This window comes from Melitaea cinxia, chromosome 13 (assembly GCF_905220565.1).
Source record: "Melitaea cinxia chromosome 13, ilMelCinx1.1, whole genome shotgun sequence".
Lineage (NCBI taxonomy): Eukaryota > Metazoa > Arthropoda > Insecta > Lepidoptera > Nymphalidae > Melitaea > Melitaea cinxia.
In genome coordinates, this window is record NC_059406.1 from 4276054 (window position 1) to 4301854 (window position 25801).

The 25801-nt window shown below is 33.8% G+C and overlaps 2 protein-coding genes across 2 annotated transcripts in view; one reads left to right on the plus strand and one right to left on the minus strand.

The window, feature by feature from the left end:
• LOC123659254 (neuroendocrine convertase 1-like) overlaps positions 1-13320 on the minus strand; it is a 36530-nt gene extending 23210 nt beyond the window's left edge. Inside the window, exons 1-3 of the mRNA XM_045594503.1 lie at positions 13311-13320; positions 12285-12329; positions 10944-11110 (exon numbers count right to left, since the gene is read on the minus strand). Coding sequence (XP_045450459.1) covers positions 10944-11110; positions 12285-12329; positions 13311-13320 — 222 coding nt within the window. The remainder of the gene's footprint in view (positions 1-10943; positions 11111-12284; positions 12330-13310) is intronic.
• A 3151-nt stretch (positions 13321-16471) lies between these two features.
• LOC123658833 (collagen and calcium-binding EGF domain-containing protein 1-like) lies at positions 16472-25686 on the plus strand. The gene is made up of 9 exons (XM_045594131.1): positions 16472-16619; positions 19746-19874; positions 21519-21667; positions 22653-22798; positions 23358-23514; positions 23775-23872; positions 24371-24540; positions 24943-25088; positions 25485-25686. The coding sequence occupies exons 1-9, from the start codon at positions 16489-16491 to the stop codon at positions 25670-25672; spliced, it is 1314 nt and encodes a 437-aa protein (XP_045450087.1). The 5' UTR covers positions 16472-16488; the 3' UTR covers positions 25673-25686.
• The last annotated feature ends 115 nt before the right edge of the window (positions 25687-25801 follow it).

Genomic DNA, 25801 nt, shown 5'->3' on the forward strand with positions numbered 1-25801 from the left:
ACATTGAATGAATTACTCAACCTTAATAGCAAATGCAAAAAAAAAAATAATACATAATATATAACTGGCAATCAGTCTAAGAATCAATGGAAAGAAATACCACATACAACACAAAAAAAATCTGCCAATTGGGACTAAATCAATTCATAAACAAAATGAGAATATAGGAGTGAACTTGGCCTGTTGAACCTAAAGTAACATCCCAGATGTATTATCGCCGGTAGGGACGTGGCCGTGTATAGTTCGCGTCATGTAAAAAGAACGCTGAAAGAAACTGGAGGGGGTGCGTTTGCGCATGGGTATACTCGCGCACAAGTACTACTGTTTTATTTTTTAATTAGGCTTTCACTCGCGGCTTCGTATAATGGTTATTGGTAGGTACATTAAAAAATACTAGAAATACCAGTGCGAATTATTCGGACTAAATAAGTATAATAATTATCACTTTACAAAATCACAAATTTTTTTTTTAAACAAAAGCAATAACAAATTTTTTTAGTTATTGAAATGTCGTATTCAAAAATAATAATTATCTGTACTCTCGATATTCGTATCTTAATAGTTTTTATGTGTTTAAAATGATAAATTGATAATTGTTTTTTAGTGAAATAAATAGTAAATGGAGAATTTTGTAATTTAAAACTTTTGTGCGCGATAATAATTTGAGTCGACGTCGAACTGTCAACCGCTGTCAACCAATAGCACACCGGCAAGCATGCGACAAGTGATAAACACTCCCGTCCCCCTACCCCGTACCACCAAATAGACCGATAAATCGCTTCTGCGCAGCTTCAAGGCCAGCGTTCTTTTTACATGACGCGAACTATAAGTAGCGTTCTCCTACAGGCCCGTGACCAAAATAATACTCTATTAAATCAACGTTAAATACACTGGACCGTTAAGAACAAGGGTCGGTTAGAAAATCTTCAATATATTGTTTTCTAATGTTTACGCGAGTTTTACTCATTTAATAAAACACTTTTTTTCGGATTTTATCGCGGTTTATTGTTAACTTTTGATTCCCGACGTTTCGGATACTTTACAGCAACCATGGTCACGGGAGGAATCTTCAATATCTTGAAAAGTAACAGCCCTAGCTTTATTAAATAAAGCCAAATTAAAGAATATTTAATTCCACATAAAATACTCTATAAAACGTTATTATTTATTTTTGATAATTGTATAAAAAAAACTGAAACTGTAAAACAATGGTCTTTTTTTAATTTAGTACCAAAAAATTCAAAACAATTGTTTCGCGAATTCGCGAAAAAAAAAGTTATAAATATGGTGTGTCCTGGTCCTTATAAATTTTATAATTCTGAAGTCATCGTGTCGTTAAGTCCTGAAGAATGTACCACCTGACAATGCTTTTTTTAAATATCTTTATTTAGGGAGCTATATACATACTTTTAACTGAGGTAGGGCACAGCAGGAATTTCCTGCTCAAAATATGGAGCAGCCCGACTGGGGTAGTAAGTACCTCGACCTTACAGAAGATCACAGCAAAATAATACTGTTTTCAAGCAGTATTGTGTTCCTGTTGGTGAGTAAGGTGACCAAGTAAGTCCTGGGGGGATTGGGGATAGGGTCGGCAACGCGCTTGCGATGCTTCTGGTGTTGCAGGCGTCTATAAGCTACGGTAATCGCTTACCATCAGGTGAGCCGTACGCTTGTTTGCCGACCTAGTGACATAAAAAAAAAAATACACATGACAGTCCCTGACAATGCTTCAAGCAAGCAAGATGGGCACAGTCAGTGAAGTACAGCGAGGACTGTTTGTGTGAATCTTTCTAACGTTCAGCGAATACTCCAGCGTTTCCATGAAACTGGGTCTAATCTGGAAAGACTAGGAACAGGTTGAATAAGGTGCATGACGGCGCGGGAGAGTCGCTATATGGTGTCAATAATTTTATAAATTGCTTTCTTGCGGCTGTTGAAGTAAAGAATCGTCATTTACAAGTTAGAGGAAACAATCTGAATTTGAATATAATGAGGTGGTACCAGGCTGAAGCAAATTTAAAGCTATTAAGACTTGCAAATGGGCCAAAACTAGAAAGACCTAACCTCGCCACACTGAAACTAAAAGTCAAGTTATGGTGGAGAACACGAGAATTGGACTTAGAATGACTGGTCAAGGGCTAAGTTTTCAGACAAGTCTAGATTTATACAAGCGCGACGGGAGGAAAAGAGTGTACAGAAGACTGGGAGAGCGCTGTAGCATGTATAGAGGAAAAATTACAGTTAAAACGGCACATCTGTCAATGCAATCTGCAATCTACATTTATGAAAATACTGAAAAAATTATACATATTTATTTATTTTACATTCATTAAAAATAAATAGCTTGATTCAATTATTTTTTTCATTTAAACATATTAAAATATTGTTTAATTTAGTCTTTATTTCATAAAGTTAGGTTCGGTACTTTTGAAGATATTGAAGATTTGTTAACCGACCCGTTTTCTTTGCGGTCCGGTTTAGTTATTATTTAATATATTCTATTATTTGCTTAACAACGCCAACATTACCCATTGTTAAAATAATAAATTATACTTTGTAATCTCTTTAAAACATTTGCATATAAATAAGGTCATTCGTAATTGGCAGGTCGAATTGAGACAAATCGTGTAGCTGACACAAGAGTATTTGTCTCAATTATGTTTGTCAACGCCTAGCAACTTAGCAAGGAGCATTTATACAACATTAAATAGAAGTAATGAGAGTTTATTTATGAATTCAGCGACAAGTGCTCTATTCTAGTTCGTTTCATTACAATGATTTTGCTAGTTTTAAACGTTTTTTATTAGCGTTCTTTATTATATTTTAATAAAAAATATATTAGTTAGATATTTTAAATAGTAAACTCGTGTAGACATTACTAATTTGATTGTTATTAGAATTTAATGCAGATTTCCGTCTGCAGTACAATCAAGGGTACTCTTATAGTGAATTTATAACTGATAGAACAACGTTGCATTTTATAGCACCAATATACATCAGATTAGAATAAATTAATTTATGACGAAATCCAGCCTATATTTATTTAGATAATGTCGATAAGGGAGCCAATATCGGACACTCAACGTCCACTTGAAACATATCCGGCGTCATCACTTTGATTTATCTCAGCATATTTTCGAGCCCTGCGTAGTTTATCATGTGTGGCGGATAATGTTATATAGTCACTTTTTTATTTTTGATAAACATTTATTTGTATAAGCATTCATAACACTTCAATGTACACTAAAAGTGCTACTTTTGTGATTTAGTGTCATATTGTTTGTAATGAAATTGGCTGATTTTATTTCGTTTACCTATAAGTATAAGCATTACTTGTAATAATTAAATATCAGATGTCTGTTTTCAAACATTAGCCTAATTTTTATTTAACTCGACTATTTTTTTCATTTTTTAGTTTGTCGACGTGTAGTTTGTCTGATGAGTACTTTAGAGCTATGCAATTTGACTCTGTAGCTCCAAAATTTTGGGAATATTTTATTGTCTATCATAATTATGAAAGATCATATTTAAAATAAATATATGTTCCTTAGTAAAAAATATATAATTATTAATGTAATATCCCATTGTTGGACATAGGCCTCTTTCCCCATGTAGGAGAAGGATCAGAGATTAATCCACCACGCTGCTCCAATGCGGGTTGGCGGATATATTCCCTACTATGAGTAACGATCGCTATCAGGTGTACATGATAACGACCGGGACCGACGGCTTAACGTGCTCTCCGAGGCACGGTGAGGAGACCCACAAGGACTGCACAAATACCCAGACCATGGCAAACACCAGTATGGCCAATACAAATGTATGTCATGTGCGGGGATCGAACCCGCAACCGCCAATTATTAATATCGATCCAGCCTGTAACTTCCGACTGCTGTACATAGGCCTTTTTCTTCATACAGAAGAAGGATCAGAGCTTAATACACCATGTTGCTCCACTGCGGGTTGACCGGTAATTATTAATATCTTATGGACAAAGCTGTGTGGCTACGGTAATAAAGAATATAGCCATTGCAGTCGGAGATCCTCGCCAAAATTTACTACTTCGTGGCGGCGAGGAGATCCCGGGAGAAGCCCCCGACGTTGGAGGAGGTCGCACGTATGCGAAGGCAGGCGCAGAAAACCCTGTTGCGGCGGTGGACGGATGACCTGGCCCCGCCGGTCCCCGGACAGTGGAAGGAGGACGCGGTCAGGCCGGTCCTTCGGAAGTGGGTGAGTCAGCGGTTCGGGCCGCTGACCTTCCTTGGTGCAGGTATTTTCCGGACACGGGTGCTTCGGTAAGTACCTGCACCAAATCACGAAACGGGAGGCGACTCCAGCCTGCCACGAGTGTGGGGCGCCAGAGGATACGGCACTCCACACGCTGGAGGTGTGCGCCGCGTGGGACTCTCAGCGTGCCTGTCCAGCGTGGTGACTATGGGCAAAACACATAGGTTCACGCCATTTTGGCGCGAACTTGTGGAGGCCTATGTCCAGCAGTGGACTGTGATAAGCTGAAATGATGATGATGAATGATGATTATGTACAAAGTACCAAACCCTAATGAACGCACTAACATGTGGTTCAGGGACCCTAGTGATATTATATTAATACTAGCTGCGCCCGCGACTTCTTCCGCGTGGAATTAAAAAAAATAATTTTTGTTCAGTTCGCAGTCATAAAAAAAAAACTAAAATAAAAGTAGCCTAATGTACTTCCTATTACATCAGCTAACTGCCAGTAAAAGTTCCGTTTCAGAGATTAGCTGGAACAAACAGACAGACAGACAAAAATTATAAAAAATGTTATTTTGGTATATGTACCGTGTATACATATGAATTTAGTTAAAAGCGGGTATTTTAATATTACAAACAGGCACGCCAATTTTATTTATTTGTATAGATTACCATGTAAAGTTTCTTAATTAACTTCGAGACTGGAATGGCAGTCGTCTATACATATATACTAGGTTATTAAATAGACAAAACAATTTTAATGTAATATTTATCCATTATTCTAATTAAATTATATTACGCACGACGTAAGAATGAATAATTTGTCCAGACTTATACAAGTTAATGCTTTTAAGTTTGCGGTTTATTTAAAATAACTCTTTATTTATACGAAGAATAAATTTGAATAAATTAAAATTCAGTGTCTGACAAGAAATTCTGAACTAAAGTATTAATTTTGTATTTATACTTCCAGTTGAAAAATTAATGAAATTTTTTTTTTTGGATAATTTTTTCTACATGCTTTAAATTTAAAAAAAATTACACATTTAAAATACACATACTCAAATCGAACTTAATGTAATTATGTAGTTCTCGTAATAATCATAATTATAAATACAATATGAATAAAAATAACCACTCTATCTTGCGGTTTCAAGAGTTTACTTCCGTATTAATATTGCGTGTCCAATTAACTCATCTTTTCTTTTTCTTTTTTTTTATATCACTAGGTCAGCAAACAAGCGTACGGCTCACCTGATGGTAAGACATTACCGTAGCTTATAGACGCCTACAATACCACAAGCATCGAAAGCGCGTTGCCGACCCAATCCCCAATCCCCCCAGGAGCTCTGGTCACCTTACTCACCAACAGGAACACAATTTCTATACATATGTTTTATTTTTTGTACAATTAGGTCGACAAACAAGCGTACGGCCACATGATTATATTGTAGCTTATGGACGCTTTCAACACCAAAAGCATCGCAAGCGCCTCCTCCGCCTGGCCCTCCCCAAAAGATCTGGCAACCTTAATCATCACCTGAACTAAATATTACTTGAGAGTATTATTTAGTTGTGATCTGCTGTAAGTTTGAGGTATTTCGCTAGACAGGTTGTTCCAGATTTTGGACAAGAATATTCGGCTGTGCTTTATCTTAATAAAAGTCTCTTTATAAATTAATACTGAAGGCTTTACAAGATTTACACTTTTTATCTATAAGGCGAGCAGACAAATAGAAGGTTAGACGAAAAGATAAAAACTGCAAAAATTAACTACACTAACACGCGATTTTACTTGTATTGACGTTAACGATTACTATGACCCTTACATAAGTCATTATGACATTTTTATTTATTTTTGTACCTCCATTCTAAATTTAAATGTACACCATGATAATATATAAATATTACATTAAATCAAGGGATGGAATAGACCCTACACCCCTGTAGCTTAAAGTAATATTACTGCTTACTGCACCAATAAAGCGTATTGTGGTGATACAAATAACATCGTACTTTCTGACATTTAATAATTATTTAAAATTCGATTCCAGTACAAATGATCCAATAATACCATTAATATGCTTTGAAACACGTTCTGTCGAGAAACTGGCACTGAATAAACAGTGTTTAATTATTTTGCATTAAGTTTCTTACTTGGTACATAAAGGACCTTTTAGGTGACCAAATTTATTACAAAATTTGATAGGTTCTAGAAAATCTCGTAGACTTAGATCATAAATATGCAATGTTAAAAGTAATAATAATGACTTGCTTTGGGGCCCAACATAAAAAGGCATATCAGAAAAATTTTGCCAACAAATAAAAGTTTTTATTTTTTTTTATGTTTGAACTACACTTTATTAGTAAAAAAACTTCTATTAACAGTTTAGATTTATAGGCGTTGCTCTGATAGCCTATGATCAATTTATGTGCGAGATAAACTTCATAAGGATGCGCTGAAATAGACCTTAAGGTTCTTTTGTTGAACTATTGAGAGAATTTAAGTCTATGACAGGCGTCATTTTTGAATGCTTACGAGCTACCTATACCATTTTGTTTATCAACGCTAGTTCCCAACAGCTTCCAGTTTTTAAATATTAACACTCGAAATCTTAATTATTTCAATATTTACGTAATCAATTTAATTTAAATAACATTTTTATTTAAGTAGTACTTTTTGTAGTAGTTTCTTTTTTATTAATGATTTTATTTTGTGATTTGTAAATTTTGGAAATTGTGTTGCGCCACCTACTTGGTCCATTTGAGATAAAAAAATACCGTATATCCCAAGTTGGACCCAATTACAGATGCTTTCAAAATTTACACATAAGTTCACGCCATTTTGGCGCGAACTGGTGGAGGCCTATGTCCAGCAGTGGACTGTGATAAGCTGAAATGATGATGATGAATGATGATTATGTACAAAGTACCAAACCCTAATGAACGCACTAACATATGGTTCAGGGACCCTAGTGATATTATTAATACTAGCTGCGCCCGCGACTTCTTCCGCGTGGAATTAAAAAAAAATTGTTGTTTAGTTCGCAGTTATAAAAAAAAAAACTAAAATAAAAGTAGCTTAAGGTACTCCTTATTACATCAGCTATCTGCCAGTAAAAGTTCCGTTTCAGAGATTAGCTGGAACAAACAGACAGACAGACAAAAATTATAAAAAATGTTATTTTGGTATATGTACCGTGTATACATATGAATTTAGTTAAAAGCGGGTATTTTAATATTACAAACAAGCACGCCAATTTTATTTATTTGTATAGATTACCATGTAAAGTTTCTTAATTAACTTCGAGACTGGAATGGCAGTCGTCTATACATATATACTAGATTATTAAATAGACAAAACAATTTTAATGTAATGTTTATCCATTATTCTAATTAAAGTATATTACGTACGACGTAAGAATGAATAATTTGTCCAGACTTATACAAGTTAATGCTTTTAAGTTTGCGGTTTATTTAAAATTTGAATAAATTAAAATTCAGTGTCTGACAAGAAATTCTGAACTAAAGTATTAATTTTGTATTTATACTTCCAGTTGAAATATTAATGACATTTTTTCAATGGAAACTTTTTTCTACATGCTTTAAATTAAAAAAAAATTACACATTTAAAATACACACACATAAAGGCTCAAATTGAACTTAATGTATTATATTAATGTAGTACTCGTAATAATGATAATTATAAATACAATATGAATAAAAATAAGCACTCTATCTTGCGGTTTCAAGAGTTTACTTCCGTATTAATATTGCGTGTCCAATTAACTCATCTTTTCTTTTTCTTTTTTTTTATATCACTAGGTCAGCAAACCAGCGTACGGCTCACCTGATGCTAAGAGATTAGCATAGCTTATAGACGCCTACAATACCACAAGCATCGAAAGCGCGTTGCCGACCCAACCCCCAATCCCCCCAGGAGCTCAAGTCACCTTACTCACCAACAGGAACACAATTTCTATACATATGTTTTATTTTTTCTACAATTAGGTTGACAAACAAGCGTACGGGCCACATGATTATATTGTAGCTTATGGACGCTTTTAACACCAAAAGCATCGCAAGCTCCTCCTCCGCCTGGCCCTCCCCAAAAGATCTGGCAACCTTAATCATCACCTGAACTAAATATTACTTGAGGGTATTATTTAGTTGTGATCTGCTGTAAGTTTGAGGTATTTCGCTAGACAGGTTGTTCCAAATTTTGGACAAGAATATTCGGCTGTGCTTTATCTTAATAAAAGTCTCTATATAAATTAATACTGAAGGCTTTACAAGATTTACGCTTTTTATCTATAAGGCGAGCAGACAAATAGAAGGTTAGACGAAAAGATAAAAACTGCAAAAATTAACTACACTAACACGCGATTTTACTTGTATTGACGTTAACGATTACTATGACCCTTACATAAGTCATTATGACATTTTTATTTATTTTTGTACCTCCATTCTAAATTTAAATGTACACCATGATAATATATATTACATTAAAACAAGGGATGGAATTGACCTTACCACCCCTGTAGCTTAAAGTAATATTACTGCTTACTGCACCAATAAAGCGTATTGTGGTGATACAAATAACATCGTACTTTCTGACATTTAATAATTATTTAAAATTCGATTCCAGTACAAATGATCCAATAATACCATTAATATGCTTTGAAACACGTTCTGTCGAGAAACTGGCACTGAATAAACAGTGTTTAATTATTTTGCATTAAGTTTCTTTCTGGTACGTAGAGGACCTTTTAGGTTACCAAATTTATTATCACTTACAACATTTGATAGGTTCTAGAAAATCTCGTAGACTTAGATCATACCAAAGAGAACCATTGTTTTAAATATGCAATGTTAAAAGAAAAAATAATTACTCGCTATGGGCCTGAACATAAAAAGCATATCAGAAAAATTTATCCAACAAATAAAAGTTTCTACATGTTTTAACTACACTTTATTAGTAAAAAAATTCTATTAACAATTTCGATAAATAAAAATTTGTAGACGTTGCTCTGATAGCCTATGATCAATTTATGTGCGAGATATACTTCATATGGATGCACTGAAATAGACCTTAAGGTTTCATTTGTTGAACTATTGAGAGAATTTAAGGCTATGAAAGGCGTCATTTTTGAATGTTTACGAGCTACCATACCATTTTGTTTATCAACGCTAGGTCCCAACAGCTTGCAATTTTTAAGTATTAACACTCGAAATCTTACTTAATTATTTTAATATATACGTAATCAATTTAATTTAAATAACATTTTTATTTAAGTAGTATTTTTGTAGTGGTTTCTTTTTTTATTAATGATTTTATTTTGTACTTTGTAAATTTTGGAAATTGTGTTGCGCCACCTACTTGGTCCATTTGAGATAAAAAATACCGTATCTCCCAAGTTGGACCAAATTACAGATGCAAAATTTGATAAAAATTGGTTTAGTAGTTTCGGAGTTTATCTGGAACATACATCATGACACGAAATTGATACATATATCTACAAATTTTGTTTCTTCTTGCTTTCTGCTTGCTTTGCTGGCTATTGATATGTGTATTAAGGACTGTACAATATTATGTATTTTGTAACAATATAACTTTATATACATTGTTAGTATGCTTAGATAAATAAATATATTTAGAGCTCTACGATTACAGTATATGTTAAACATTCTTAATATATAGTAACAAAAGATAAAAGTCTGCTTTCTAATTTTATAGTTGTATTCCTAATTACTTAATTATTTCATCATTACAGCCTATACATTCCACTGCTGGACATAGGCCTCCACAAGTTTACGCCTAAAATAACGTGAACTCATGTGTTTTGCCCATAGTCACCACGCTGGGCAGGTGGGTTGGTGACCGCAGTACTGGCTTTGTTGCACCGAAGACGCTGCTGCCCGTCTTCGACCTGTGTATTTCAAAGCCAGCAGTTGGATGGTTATCCCGCCACCAGTCGGCTTTTTAAGTTCCAAGGTGGTTAAAAAAACAAGTGATTAATTGCAGGTCAAAATTGAGACAAGTAGCATTAATGAAGTTAATTTTCTACTATATTTATTTTATTGTATCTATGCTAAATATCCTTTAAATAAATTTAATTCCAAATATAATTAACATACACAGATATTTGTAATTATTTTATTTAATTCGAATTCGCTAAAATATTATAATATATACTCTATTTTTATTATTTTACAGATCTTATTGTGTTAGGTTTAAGCAAATCAATATTATATTTATGATTATTATATAATATATTCACAACAGCGGACATATGTAACAATGCACGTGGAGTTTCTACACGCACCCCATCAGGATTTACTATTTTAAAATTCGAAAATAAACAAACTATAAAACAGAATTATTTTAAAAAAATAGATCCGCGATAATTCCGCTCTACCTCTAGAAGTGTCGGCTCTACATTTTTAAGAAATTTACAACTATTTATTACTATTAAATACTTCGATTTAATTTTAAAAAAAAATCTAAATTTTTTAAAGTATAATACAAAGCGGTAACAATACGTGAGTATTGTTACCACTTCGAACTCTATATATATATATATATATATAATTACAAACTCAATATTTTAAATGATATCTGTTTTATACACTCTAAATAACAGAAACACATAATATGTAGACACTGCTCGAAATATTTCTATGTCGAGGAGGAGAGAGGATGTGACTTACCGGTCCGCCAAATTCGTATCCTAATTCTAACGCCACCAGCTGAGCGACTTCTTCGCCACCTTCCATTTCCACCAGCCACTCATTGACAAAACTCTTCGAAGTCTCTTTACCATTATGTAAGTTATGATATCCTGGTAACCAATTAGATTCCCAAGAGTACAAACAAACTGTTAAGGGAAATAAATAAAAAATATAAAAGATATGTAAACGACATAAATTTGTCATTGATTTATATTATAATGAATAAGTGAAAAAAATATTTTATAGTTTTTTTTTTAGATCCTTTTATCCCGAGCACGTATTTTAACAATGGACGCGATGCGACTCAGTCAAGTGAAGCGTACGAATGGACGTTGTCGTTAACAATAAATACTAGAAAGCTTTATTATCAATTCATCAATCCTATGTAATGTAGCTTATATTTACGTGATCTGTAACAAAAACAAACTTGGTTGAAATAACCTTTTTATTGAAATTTATTGAATAAAATAAGATTCAAAATATAATTATATTATCTTTAATGAAAAAAATAAATAAAAACGAAGTAGGTACTTTAAATAAACAGTAGACACTATTAAATGGTATGATTCTCTAATTTAGTTTAGCTTTGTTAAAAAAGGATTGATTATTTTTAAATATACCTATTTCACGGATTGAAAATTAACAACGATTTTTCCGTGTAAAAAAACACCTGACAGTTTTTCTGAATTTTCTTTTATCGTTCACTACACATACTAAGGACCTGTTTTACCGTTTGCTGTTAAAGGTTGTCTCAAACATAAGTTATTGCTAGGCTATGGAGGCTGTTGTGAGGCTACGGCAATAAAAAATATAGCCACCCCATCTCTTCACGTGGGTGTCATAAGAGGCGACTAAAGAATAGAACAGTTCCACTACCACCTTGGAACTTAAAAAGTCAACCGATGACGGGATATACATTCAACTGCTGGTTTTGAAATACACAGGCCGAAGACGGGCAGCAGCGGTCTTCGGTGCGACAAAGCCATCCTTGCGGTCACCAACCGGCCTGCCCAACGTGGTGACTGTGGGAAAAACATATGAGTTTAAGCCATTATTGGCGTGTAAAATCACGTGTTTTTGTTGAATGTGTTTTTTAAAATTATAATTAATATGAACATAAAATTAATCTTACGATAAAAATTAAATGCGCAAACTTACACTAACGATAAACGCTTTACAAATGTCCAATGCTTCTTATTCAAATTATATAGTTCCCTTTTTGAGTTTTCAGGTATTATATACACACATACATTCCTATAGACGTTTGGGTAATACTATGTATAATTTTTACTATAACGAATTCAATAAATTTTAAATTACCTCTATTAGATAAAATTTCTAGTAATACTGTTGCAATACCACCCTCTGTTGACAACAAGATGAACTATTTACATATTTGCAAACATGTAGTACAGGAACAAAGAACTAGGTGGCAGTAGTATTTTATAATAAAGTGGCAGTTGGTATAAATTAATATAGGGTTTAGTTTTTATTTATTTTACATACACAATATATATTCACTCTGTATTTATAGTTAGTAATAAAAAAAATATTCTCTAGTAAATATAGAACAACCAGTTTCGACCGCTAAGCGATAATTTACTATGGGAACTCTACCCAAGAGAGTCGATTTTGTAACCTTTATTATTATTCTTGTACATTCTTTGATTTACTAACGACATTCCGTAAATACAATTCCCCGTGAAATACTTGATGGTTGATGTTAACAGTGGAATTGTTTATTAACAATAAAAGTACTCTACTCTTCATCCTATCGCAGTCCACTGCTGGACATAGGCCTCCCCAAGTTCGCACCAAACATACTGGTTTTCCACAATCCTCATCCAGCTTGCAACGGCACTCTTACGTAAATCGTCGATCTAACGGATAAATCTAATATTACATATACAGCGGTGCATGATGGATACCTCAGTTAGTACAGTAAAAAATACACGATTAGAGCTGAAGGTACCTACCTACTAATAATTAGTCGGACTCCCGGTTTTATCCACGTTAGTTCGCATAGACATTTCAGCAATATCTAACGTGTTGTAGATCAATATACATTACAAAATTCCATAACAAACGATTCAGATCAGTTTAAGCAAAAAAAAAATACATAAAAACAACCGCCCGCCTACACTCATAACATTAATTTTAACGTGATATATTTGTACGAATACTTACGGTTAACATCAAAATAATGAAAACACTAATTTCATGGCTACGAAACATACATATTACAATTGCGGAAGAAAAAACTTGTTTATATAGTGTTCACTGCAGCCAGTATGTCAGTAGAGCGTAGAGCGGCCGTGAGCGCGCTTCGATCAAAAGTAAACAAACCATCTCGCATGCTCTTGTAACCAAAAAGTTTTTGATGTATGGACTTTTTTATATTTTAAACAAACGCCTATAACTATTGAACTCCTAAAGGATCTTTCTATCGCTAATGCTTTATTTTTTTTGCTAGAAATTGTTGTCCAAATTAGAGTATCGCTTCAGCCTGTAATATCCCACTGCTGAGCATAGGCCTCTTTCCCCATGTAGGAGAAGGATCAGAGATTAATCCACAGCGCTGCTCCAGTGCGGGTTAGTGGATATATTCCGTACTATGAGTAACGATCGCTGTCAGGTGTACATGACAACAATCGAGACCGACAGCTAGACGTGCTCTTCGAGGCACGGTGGGGAAACCCACAAAGACAGATACCCAGAACGTGAATAAAAATGTACACAAACACAAATATCCTTCCCTATAATAAATTATGCTAAATTATTACTTGGGCTTAAAATGAAATGTTAATTTTGCGTAGTCTAAGACTTGAATTAACAGTTTTATCATTCCTCCTTCATTCTTTTTGTATTCTAAGTATGTAAATATAAATTACGTACATCAGGTCCAGTACAAAGATTAATTATCAGGACAAACATTGCTCTGAATAACATCAAAAAATAAGCAATTTTATGTCAGATGTTATTAGCATAAAACCAAAATTATCTGATTGAAAAAGTAACAAATATGCAATAAAAAATTATTACTATTATTATTTCAATACTATTTCCTGATTACAATAAAAGGAATAATATATGATAATTTAGATAATATTAATCAATAACTAAAGAAAAATAATAAATCTATGTCCGAATAGATTACGCGCTGTGGTATAAGTACAAAACACATACAGAATCGTCCCTGGCCAGCAGCGCCACCGCACGCAATGGCGGTTATTTTGGGACTATGCTAGGCCAGCACAGTTCTACTCAAACTTTATTCTAGTTCACTGTTGGTTTTTCAAATAAAAAAATAATAATTTTAACTTACTTCATTTTTAATTTAATAAACTATTTGTTTAAAATTTGCAGCCTGTCTGTGGAAGTATGAAAAACATCACAGACATTTTTATGTATAAGATTATAGACAAATACTGCCTACTTTCTCAAGTAGTGTTGTTTTCCAAATGTAAGCAGCCAGAGCTCTTGAAGAGGTCGAGGTAGGGTTGGCAACGAGCAGTGGCGTAGTGAGGGGGAGGGGCAAGGGGCATCATGCTCCGGCCGCTACTCGCAAAGCCAGCAAAGCAAAAAATTGCTGGATATATTATATGGTTTACGAATGGAGGGACGCTAAAAAGGTATTTTTGCCCCGGGCGCGGGTTAAGCTCGCTACGCCACTGGCAACGAACTACCTAACTAAACCGCTTCATCTTTGTCATCATTCAGACAATACCACTGCCACCTTTGTGGTATAAAATTCTAAATATTCGGTTTAGTATTAAAACTTAAGTATAATATTAAATTTAGCTGTGTTGATAATTTTTATTCAAATATTTGCTGATAATCCATTCACCCTGATAACGTTTGACTCGCCCCGATTTTAGTCATTTTTAACATCACCTACTTAAGTTGGTCACTTGGATTAATATTTAAAACACTTCTAGTCAATAAAAATATGCTATGAATGTATATATGCATGGTATTCATTATTTTGTTATACATGTATATATATATATATTGCATGTATTTATTTCTTGTTTATTTAGCGCTTGCCATACCATACGAGACTATAAGGTACCTTATATTACGTTGCAAATGAGCGCTCATAAATTTAGTTTTATCTTTGTAGTGTTCATATTATAAATTTTAGTAGCATTTTTTAATAGACGTACCAACATTGTACTATAAAAATACAAGCTATTATTAGATTCATTTACGATGGTACCGTATCTTGTAAGCAGCCTTATAAACAGCTCTAAATAGTTGCTTTCGGTGGCCCGCGCTCACCTAGACACGCAGGCCGTCCGTAGCCCGACTTAGCGCTCCGCAAAACGCTCTCGCCCTTCCGAGTTTGTCCTAAGCCGAGCTGGGATCTTACTAGGAGACACCCTTAGAACGAACAGCCTTTCCGATCCGATCCCACTAGTAGGGTTCCCTTTTTCTTTCACGACTGGGTCTCAGTACTCGGCTACCCCATTAGATGACGCTGTAAAGGCCACTATGGCTAACAGATTAATCAAAAACTTGTTATCAGATCTCGATGAAATTTAAATGTGACCACATGATAAACATCAACTTTCGATTAAATTATATATCATCAATCAGTGCACCCAGTAAAAAGTTATGCGGTATAATACAACGTAGATTGACAAAAATAGTAGTCAAGTAAAAACGCATTATTAGATATAACTCGAAAAATAGTTGTTAGATCTCAAATAAATTAAAATTTCGATCCTTTTCGATTACAAAAAAAATTGTCGAAATCGGTCCACCCAGTCAAAACTTCTGAAGTAACATACATAAAAAAATCCAATCGAATTAAGAACCTCTCCTTTTTTGGAATTCGGTTAAAAACACAGTTACTTAGCTGATTAGTATTGCTTCGACGTCGATTATATCTTTTAATGAAGCATTTAGATGTATTAATAGTTTGTTATTCAATTAGTCACGACATAAACACAATGACGCCGTTCTTTAATCTGCAAGTTAAATATAGGCTTAATAGACCGTTTATTGTAATGGATCGTGCTGTGTTTGAGTAGTGTTATGACTTGGATCAACTATAAAAGATCTCAATAGCTTATTTTGGTATAAGGAAAATTTGTAACAGAAGCGATATTATTTTATTCGTGATTTATGAGATAACAAACCGTTAAACATGTTTTGTTACGTATATTTTATAGAAATCTAACCTAAAATATGATGTAAATATGAATTACATATAAGTCCGGAAAATAAAAAACACAGGAGAATCAAATATATTAATTCGCTTTCACTGCTTTATATATTAAAATTTTAAACTATCTGACACGAAATTATCGCAAAGGAAATATAACAGAGTTTCGTTACAACACAGCTGCAGTTTTGCAAAGAATGGCAATCGCAATTGTTATCGAAAAAGGGACGATGTCGTTTCGTGATAAACCCACTCGCATTCTGCTTTTGCCTGCAATATATTTTAATGTATAAATAAAATATATAATTAGTTTGAGCATCTGTGCTTAAACGCATATCCGCGGGTACCGCAGTCATGATGCGCGCGTCGCTCGGTCGCGCGGCCTGTGCTTTACTCTTCCTCTCTCCTGTCACCCTAGTACTCTGTCGTCAAGACAATACAGGGTATTTTGCTGAAGATGGTTACCGTGACGACGCCATAGATGTGTAAGAGTTTTTGTGAAGTTTTTGTGATGATCCTTTGTGAAGTTGTTTCTTTACGAATTTTTGTGGTGAATAATTAGTTGTGGTAGTGATAAACATTTATTTATTTTAATTAAAAAATATATACTTAAATGACATTATATTAACACATCTAACCGCATTTTTGCAAAACTTTATAAAAAAATTTGGCAAGAAACTCATTCTCTAGTTCCATATGACATACTTGTATAATTTCCAAGAAAAATTGAAATGACAATTTCAAAAAAAAAAAACACCAATTTTTAGTACTCGAAATCTCTATATTGAACAGTCGTTATACATCTCAAACGTTATTTGGATGTCGTGTTTAATATTTTATATTACAATTTGATTAACTTGGACAGGACTACATTGCACCGCACTTGCCACTAAACAAGAAAATTTAATAACAGTAAAAAGTCAATTAAACCCACTTCATCTTTCTAGACATTCCATTCCTGATATATCACACAACATCATTAACTTCTATTAACACAAATACACACACACTTTTAAATTACATTACATTTATGAATATTATAAGATATACACTTATCGCTGGAACGCGTACTAGCGTCTTATATAATAATATAATAAAAATCAATATCTTTTTAATTTATAATGACCTCTATTTCTTTCGGTGTATGTATCAAAATCACATTCCGTTGACATATATCTCTCTCTTAAGAGCACTCCAGCTCCCATGTTTTCCAAGAAACACACTACGGGTACAGTTGCCGCCACTATTAATAACTTAGGAACAAGGGCCCACATAGTAATTTAGTCGTAATTCAATTGCACCGGACTCTTCATCTGAAGTGCATTGAACCCTTGCATTTATTTTTATTTGTTATAAAACTTTTAATAATAAATACGGATATAGACCAACTAATTTACGAAATATTCAAAAAAGAAAATTACTATTTTAAACTTTGTTTTCAGAGTGAACCAAATAAAAAAAAATTAAAATAATGAAAAAGTAATCTGTAGCCAGTCGCACATTCGTTACGTTAACATTACTGTCCTAAGCAAACTGTTATCCTGGTATCTAAATTTAATTCATGACATCATACTGTATTCCTAGTATTTATTTAAATAATAAGTATTGTTTTTTATTTATTTATTTATAAACTCAACCTCTTTTGTCTAATTGTACTCGGGCTAGTGTCAGAATTTTGTTGAAATACATATCAGGCCCGCATCCTATATTAAAAAAACAATTTCAAGCATTCAGACAATCAATATAATATCAATTTAGTTGTAAATATGTATAATGTTTAATAAACTATTGTTATAAAAAAAAATGTGATGTCATGGGACACCAGGTAGGAACGAAGTTCTTTCGGATAGTATAAAAGCAACACAATTTGAAAAAAAAATGTTGAATTTTATATATATTTCCTAAAAGTATTTAGGAAATTTAGTATTTTAGAAAATAACAAATACCGTAAAATAAAATAAATCAAACAAAATAATAATCATAATAATAATAATTCAAACTATTAAGTGAAATAAAAAACATGTCTTTATTTATTTTTGTCGACAGTATAAATTACATAAATAATTTTTAAAAAAAGTTTACTAGTAATATTTTAGTTTTACAAACGTCATATTATACAGTCGTGTGGCTGATATTACGTCACTTCCGTTATATATTTTTCTTACGGTTTTAGTATCACATATTTTTTTTTCAATTCGGTCGCCCAGCCAAGTGTCAAGCCTGCCGTAAGGAACTTCGTTCCAAAAATATAATATCATCAATCATTATAAGCTGTGTATATCAATAATAAGCTGTGTGGCTACGGTGGTAAAGAATATAGCCACCCCCTTTCTTCCCGTGGCTGTCGTAAGATGCAACTAAGGGATAACACAGTTCCACTACCACCTTAGAACTTAAAAAGCCGACCGATGGCGGGATAACCATCCAACTGCTGGATTTGAAATACACAGGCCAAATACGGGCAGCAGCGTCTTAGGTGCGACAAAACCAGCCCTGCGGTCACCAACCCGCCTGCCCAGCGTGACGACTATGGGCAACACAGATGAGTTCACGCCATTCTTGGCGCGAGCTTGTGGAGTCCTATGTCCAGCAGTGGACTGCGATAGGCTGAAGTGATGGTGATGATATGTGAGACAATCAATACTAACTAGCTCTGCAATGGATAATATTTCTTAAAATTATCTACTATTTACTTTTAAAAAACAAATACAGAAGTAGAACTTTAGAAAAACTGAATCCTAATTATTGTGATTCTCTTATGGCGCCTAAAATGAAACTTTAACTAATCGCTTAAAACAATTTTTTTAAAAATTCATATAAGCGATATTATTATTTGTTTACGGTAACACAGTTGTTAAACTGAAATTAAGACAAATTAATGTAACTTATGACTTAAAGACATTGTAAAGTTTATTATTAATAGTAAGCATTTAACAGAAAAGTCTCAAACATGAGAGACATTACTTGCTAATACATTTTCAACTTACGAAATTAGGAACCTACTTAACCGAAGACTGTGCACACTGTCTAAATAATAATAAATTATTTATTACGCTAGATTTTGCCTGAATTCTCGTTTAATTTGGATTAAGATTTAAGTATTATATATATATCTAAGTATTACTTTTTGTAAAAATTACAAAAATAAACGAAAATACTTATAACTACAATACAATTAATTAAAAAAAAGTCACAAGTAACAGCAATAATACTTATTACTAAAATGATATGTACTAAGAAACCATAATATGGGTCAATGCCATGGATTGTACCTGTTGCGCTGGCGGTTGCGGGTTCGATCCCCGCACATGACAAACATTTGTATTGGTCATACAGGTGTTTACCGTAGTCTGGGTGTTTATACAGTCCTTGTGGGTCTCTCCACCGTGCCTCGGAGAGCACGTTAAGCCGTCGGTCCCGGTTGTTATCATGTACACCTGATAGCGATCGTTACTCATAGTAGGGAATATATCCGCCAACCTGCATTGGAGTAGCGTGGTGGATTAAGCTCTAATTCTTCTCCTACATGAAGAAAGAGGCCTATGCACAGTAGTGGGATATTACAGGCTGAAGCGTTTAAGAAACCATAATATTATAAGTTAAAATTCCAGGGTAGACACCGACACAGTATGCCCTACGGACAAGCTGCTGCGCACGCGTGAAACTTGCAAAGTGGACGGGGTCGACGTGCAATGCATACGGTTGCACTGCTGTGAAGACTACAACTATATTGCTGGACGGTTTGTTGTGTTGTCATTCATATCTAACTGATCGAACAAACGTTGTGAAATTTTAATAATCATAATATGTTCTCTGAAATTTTTAAAATTTTCATTCCATAAATGTCTTCTACAAAGCAATTATGAAATAAAAAGTCGATTAACACAATGCAAATAAAATTATACACTTCTAAATAAAATACATATATTAGTTTTAATTTAACAAAAGTTTATTTTTATCGAATTTCTAAACGCCTAAGGAAATAGGACTTGTGCCCGGCAGTGGGATATTACCGGCTGAATGGGATACTTATGTGAAGTCCTAATGGCCTATTCTACCCCCCGCTGTTAAAGTTTAATCGTAACTTATTTGCAGGATAACCATTATCCACAACTAGTAAAACAGGCCTTTAGAGTGTCTATGTTTGTAATTTAAAATTCACTATAACAAGTTATAAATATAAAATTTGAACTAGATTATTTTATTAAACTAATTATTACTTGCACGAAAGGGTGACTAAAATTTACCTCATAGATTAAAAGTATTAAATAAAGTTATCAAACTCGATGGCTGATAACTTTTCAATATCAGTAGAATAATGAATATATTTTCGTAAAGGACTGATAAAAATAGGTAGAGGGTCACGTATTATAGTTTTCATAACCATCTTGTCATCTAAAGTCTCGTCTACTTCACGACTTTATTATATTTGAATTGAAAATAAATTTATGGCATCTGTCTGAGCTTCCGTAATCTCGAGATAAGGTGTCCCTTCTTGCTACAAATATTGACTGCAATAGACCTTTGATAAAAAAATCTCTTGGGCACGTATCTTCAATGGTATAAAGTAGATTTTGACTAGCCCGTTGGCGCAGTATGTAGTGACCCTGCTTTCTGTTCCGCGGATTGCAGGTTCGATTCCCGACTTAGTCTGGGTGTAATATTTGTATTTATGTATCTAATTATGTATTATATCTATGTATATTTGTCAAAATAATAATTTAGCTACAACAGTCGGCTGTTATCTATAAAACAAGCATTAAGTTACTTACCATAGGAACAGACGACCATGTGTGAATGTTATAAGATATATTATATTATTATTTTATATATTATTATTTTATATATTACTAGCTGTGCCCGCGACTTAGCCCGCGTGGAATTTAACAAAAAAGTTATTGTTAAGTTCGCAGAGTTACAAAATGAATAAATTTCTAAAATAAAAGTAGCCTAAGTTACTCCTTATTACATCAGCTATCTGCCAGTGAAAGTATCGTAGAAATCAGTCCAGCCGCTTCAGAGATTAGCCGGAACAAACAGACAGACAGACAGACAAAAATTGTAAAAAACGTTATTTTGGTACATGTACCGTATATACATCCATATGCATTTAGTAAAAGCGTTTATTTTAATATTACAAACAGACACTCCAATTTTATTTACTTGTATCGATAGACTGTACAAAACACCTCTTTACAACATCAAATCTAAAGTTAGATTTTTTTTAAATAAGAGTTCTAGAAAAACCTATTTCTACTTATCCTTCGAAAAATCTTTTACTTTGATATTTTAATACAAAGTTGGAGTAGTGTAAACCGTCTTAATCAAAGATAAAACTATTTGAAGTACTAATATTGACTCTGTTATTTTCTATGTATTTCCAGCTGTATACCAAAGTCAGTGGAACCGTGCAGTTTACACTTATGTGAGCAAGCTTGCGAGGTCCGCGAACAGCGGATGTGGTGTTTCTGCTATCCAGGGTTCAGGTTTGACGCAGACAGCTACAGGAGGAAGACACAGCCATATTGTATAGGTTACTAAACAATCCTATAATAGTGTGTCCTAATATTTAACCAACCACCTTTTATATGCTGCTTGATAGACATTAGGTACTTTATTTATTTATTTATTTTATTATTTATCATATATATTTATCACCGAATTATCTTATGAAATGGAAGTTTTAGTAAGATATAGGTATTTCTTCAGCTCTAAGACGGGAATGAATAAGATAAATTGACTTCACAGCCGAAAAATAGTAATGATTCGCGTGTTCTATTCACTCTTGCAAGGTTTTAAAGTGGAATAGTTATATGTAAACTTGTCATTATTTAAGTAATACTTATTAGAGATTAATTGAGAGTAATCCATATGTACATACACACATGCTATAAAATATTTATTTTATTATTTGCGTTTTCCCTTTACCTTTCTCATAACTACATGTAGCATGGCAAAGAAACAACTTGTAATCGTATGTCCATAGTTAAAACTTAAATTATATTTTTATTATATTTTTTAAAGCTTCGTAATCTTCCATGCGAGCCAGTTATATTACGTAATGATATTTTGAAACAAACTGGTACTAATCAATGTTTTACAACTGTTGCATTTGATTTTTTAACACTTCCTCTATAAACTATAAATTTAATTACTCGTGCTGACGAGATCTTAAAATTAGATCGTCGATATTAAGAATAACTGAACCGAACTTTTTATGTTATATCGCTGTGATACGCCAGAGAAGCTCTGCTTTGTTACGAAAAGTTCTTTAAAATTTTAGTATTGACGCTCATTTTGACAATCATCTCAGTAAGATTTACGCCAACTTTATAATTTCTATATCATCACATAATATATACAAGTGGTATTGACGCTGTAGTCCCAACTCGACTATCGACCGTTTTTATAAACTAGCTTTCTGAGATTTTGCTTACTCTATACATATTGTAATAAACCATCATCGCTATAAAATAACACGGACAGTAATAATTACCATCTGTTTCATGAACTTTTAGACGTCGATGAATGTACCGCCAACAACGGGGGTTGCGAACAGCGTTGCGTCAACGATCCGGGCGGGTACCACTGTGAATGTAAACCACCATACACCGTTGGAAGTGACGGTAGAACATGCACGCGCGCGGTGGCTATCCCTATTAAGGTACTTAAAGTAATGTATGTATGTTTTATACAGTATTGAAGTAAAACTTCTTTAGGCACGCTTGACTTGGATAGTAAGCTAGTGAATGCATGACGAGAGCTTTACGAAAAGCGTGAGAGGGCGAGGCGTACGGAAGTTGAGAGGAAGATATAAGTTAGTGATGATAGAAAGAGACAGAGTTTCGTTTCGTAAGTACTACTAGTTTACTTCAGTCGTGTATTCTAAGCACACTCGTTTTTTTTCTTAATTTATTTCTGTTTTTTCTTTGCAAAATTAGCAGGGAATTACAGAGTTCGTTTGTAGTAAAATTTTCTTCGATCAGATATGAACCAACGATTTAAGTTATTAATTTATTAGTGAATATGTGGACATATGAATTAATAAATTAAAGGTAATATAATTGAAAAATAGAATTTTGTAAACGTAATTGTTAAATTTCGTTGCGATTCTTCTCAGCAGAATCTACATTTCAAATTTGTGGTTGGTGTTTATTACGTATTAAGCGTATTTTCTCTTTTAATTGACGAATAAAAAGCTTACTGAAAATTTTCACTTTCAGGAGCCCTTGCCACTAGTACGCGCGTCGTCCCGATGTTACGCACCTTGCGACACTGTGTCGTGGCTTTCAAGGAAAGTAAAGCACCTGAACGATCAATTGCATACAACACAAGCAGCATTAAAAAAGTTACTCGAGAACCCTGTTTTAAAAGGAGAAGGTACGATATTCAAGACTTTCTTTTCGTGATATAAGAATCAATAAATATCTTATCTAAAACAAACAATTACATCAAAGCTCCAGATTTTTTCAAAGTGTTTAATTGGCATTGAGTCCCACCATATTTCGCTGAAGAACATGCCATATAAGACTCAACGAAGATGCTATCCAGTATCCAGTTTAATTTTTTTTTCTTTTATATTCATTATGCTGCATGTACCTATTTATTATTTCACACTTTTTAAAATTAATGTTTTGCAGATACGGATCGTTTTTCGGATGGTACTTACACCCATAGGGTACTGGATGCTACGGCGCCGTTAGAGGGCGGCTACTGCAGATGTGAAAGAGGCCCGAGAGTGAGTACTCGTTATAATACAAATCTATTAAGAATGTCCTTTAACAAGAGTATGTAATTTGTTTTTTTTATAATCTGAGAATATCTTTGTCAAAGTCTTTTTTGCAATAACTGTCCACAGTTATATTTCATTATGGTATGTGTATCATTCGAAAACCTTTTAAACTAATAAATTTTGGAACTCCTTATTAATTGTGAGACTTAATTCACTTTAATGACCAGTTAACTATGACCCTGATTTCTGCAGCAGGATTATGGGTTCGACTTTAGCTCTGTACCAAATCTGGATGTAATATGCTTCCGGTATGCATATGGTATCACATCCATTTATGTACTACAAATAGAAACTTACTTAGGAACAGAAGACCAGGAGTGTGTTCGTAGAGAAGGATTAGTAATGTTAGTTTTTATTTAGTAAAGTGTTGCAAGTTTGTCTTGCCTAGTCAACACTGGTCAAAACCTAAAGTCACATGGACATTACATGGTCCTTCCATTCCAGGGTCCTCCCGGTCCGCCTGGCATGGAAGGGCCGAAAGGTGATGTCGGTCCACGTGGGCCGCGCGGTGCTCGCGGTCCAAAGGGTTCACTCGATCTCATGCTGTTACTGTTAGCAGACATAAGGCACGATATACATAACCTAGAGGAGAGAGTATATAAAGATGGCGAAAGGTATCAGACTTATTATATTATTGTCAAATAAAATACCAACAAAACATGACATAACAAGATATAACTAGGTTTTAAATGTTTTGATAGCGACATTCGGTTCCAAATTGCATGAACTATAGTTACTGCTTAATCAAATTTAAATCAACCCGTGGTGGAAATATTTGTTTGAAAAAAATCTTCATAACATATAGAATAATAATTATAGTCTTCATCACATATTTCGGACTCCGAAATTAAGTCCTCACTTTCAAAGAATTTTCTACTTTTTCAGAGTTTAACAGCGTTATAAAGATTTTTCTAAAAGACAAATTATTTGTCTAGCATAAGGTGCCACCATCCACAAATTGTACTAATAAAAAGATTGATTGATGATTTTCATATTGAGCATTTGGTAATTTTAAGGCCAGAACGCTTCAACCTGCAGAAAGCGTGGCGGCGACAGCGTAAGCAGGAGCAATTGGAAAAAGAGAGTAAAATCGAACAAGAACTAGAAGCGTTCACCGCGCCTGCCATGGTCGGCGCCGGGCCCGTGGAGATATCTCCTCGTGGTACGTTATTTCAATATTCATAACGAGAGAGTGACTGTAGCTTTAGCTGCATATGACTACAGCTCAAATTCGGCAGAATGAGAGAGCTAGAACAATCCCTGTACTGGTGCCGTTATTTAAAAACATATTTTATCCCTTTCTTACTGTCAACTCTCTCTTTCTATCTTTCCTTTTCTTTCTTTTAATCAGCCACAAATTAGTAGTTCTGATTTCTGTGCTATAAGCGCGTATTACATATTGGTGATCGTTTAACATCAGCTAGAGAGAAGATAATACTTATTTTCTTAATTAAAAAAAAAATGAACATTTCTTATAAATATGTACATACAATATTGCATACGTCATTGTGCTAACCAATAGTTTAAAAAAAATACAATTCGCTCCTTATCTCCGTAGGTTTAAACGGTGAACTAATTCGCGAGTCGGAAACAACGACTGATTGGACTCTAGTCAAAGGTACAGACCCTGAAGACCTCACTGACATGGATGAGAAGCTGCGTCAGTTACGTCTGCTGGCGAACGCGACGAGCTCTGGAGACGATGAGGAAGATGTTGACACTGACTATGATTATAGCTTCTACTAGGATCATATAACTTATGAGTTGTTTTTTTGTCCCTTTTTGTCCTTTTGGCCACCCTGTGTCTTTAAACACGTCTTGGTTTTTGTGAAACATATGAGGAGCGTAGAAGTCATATTTAGCACAAAAAAAAAA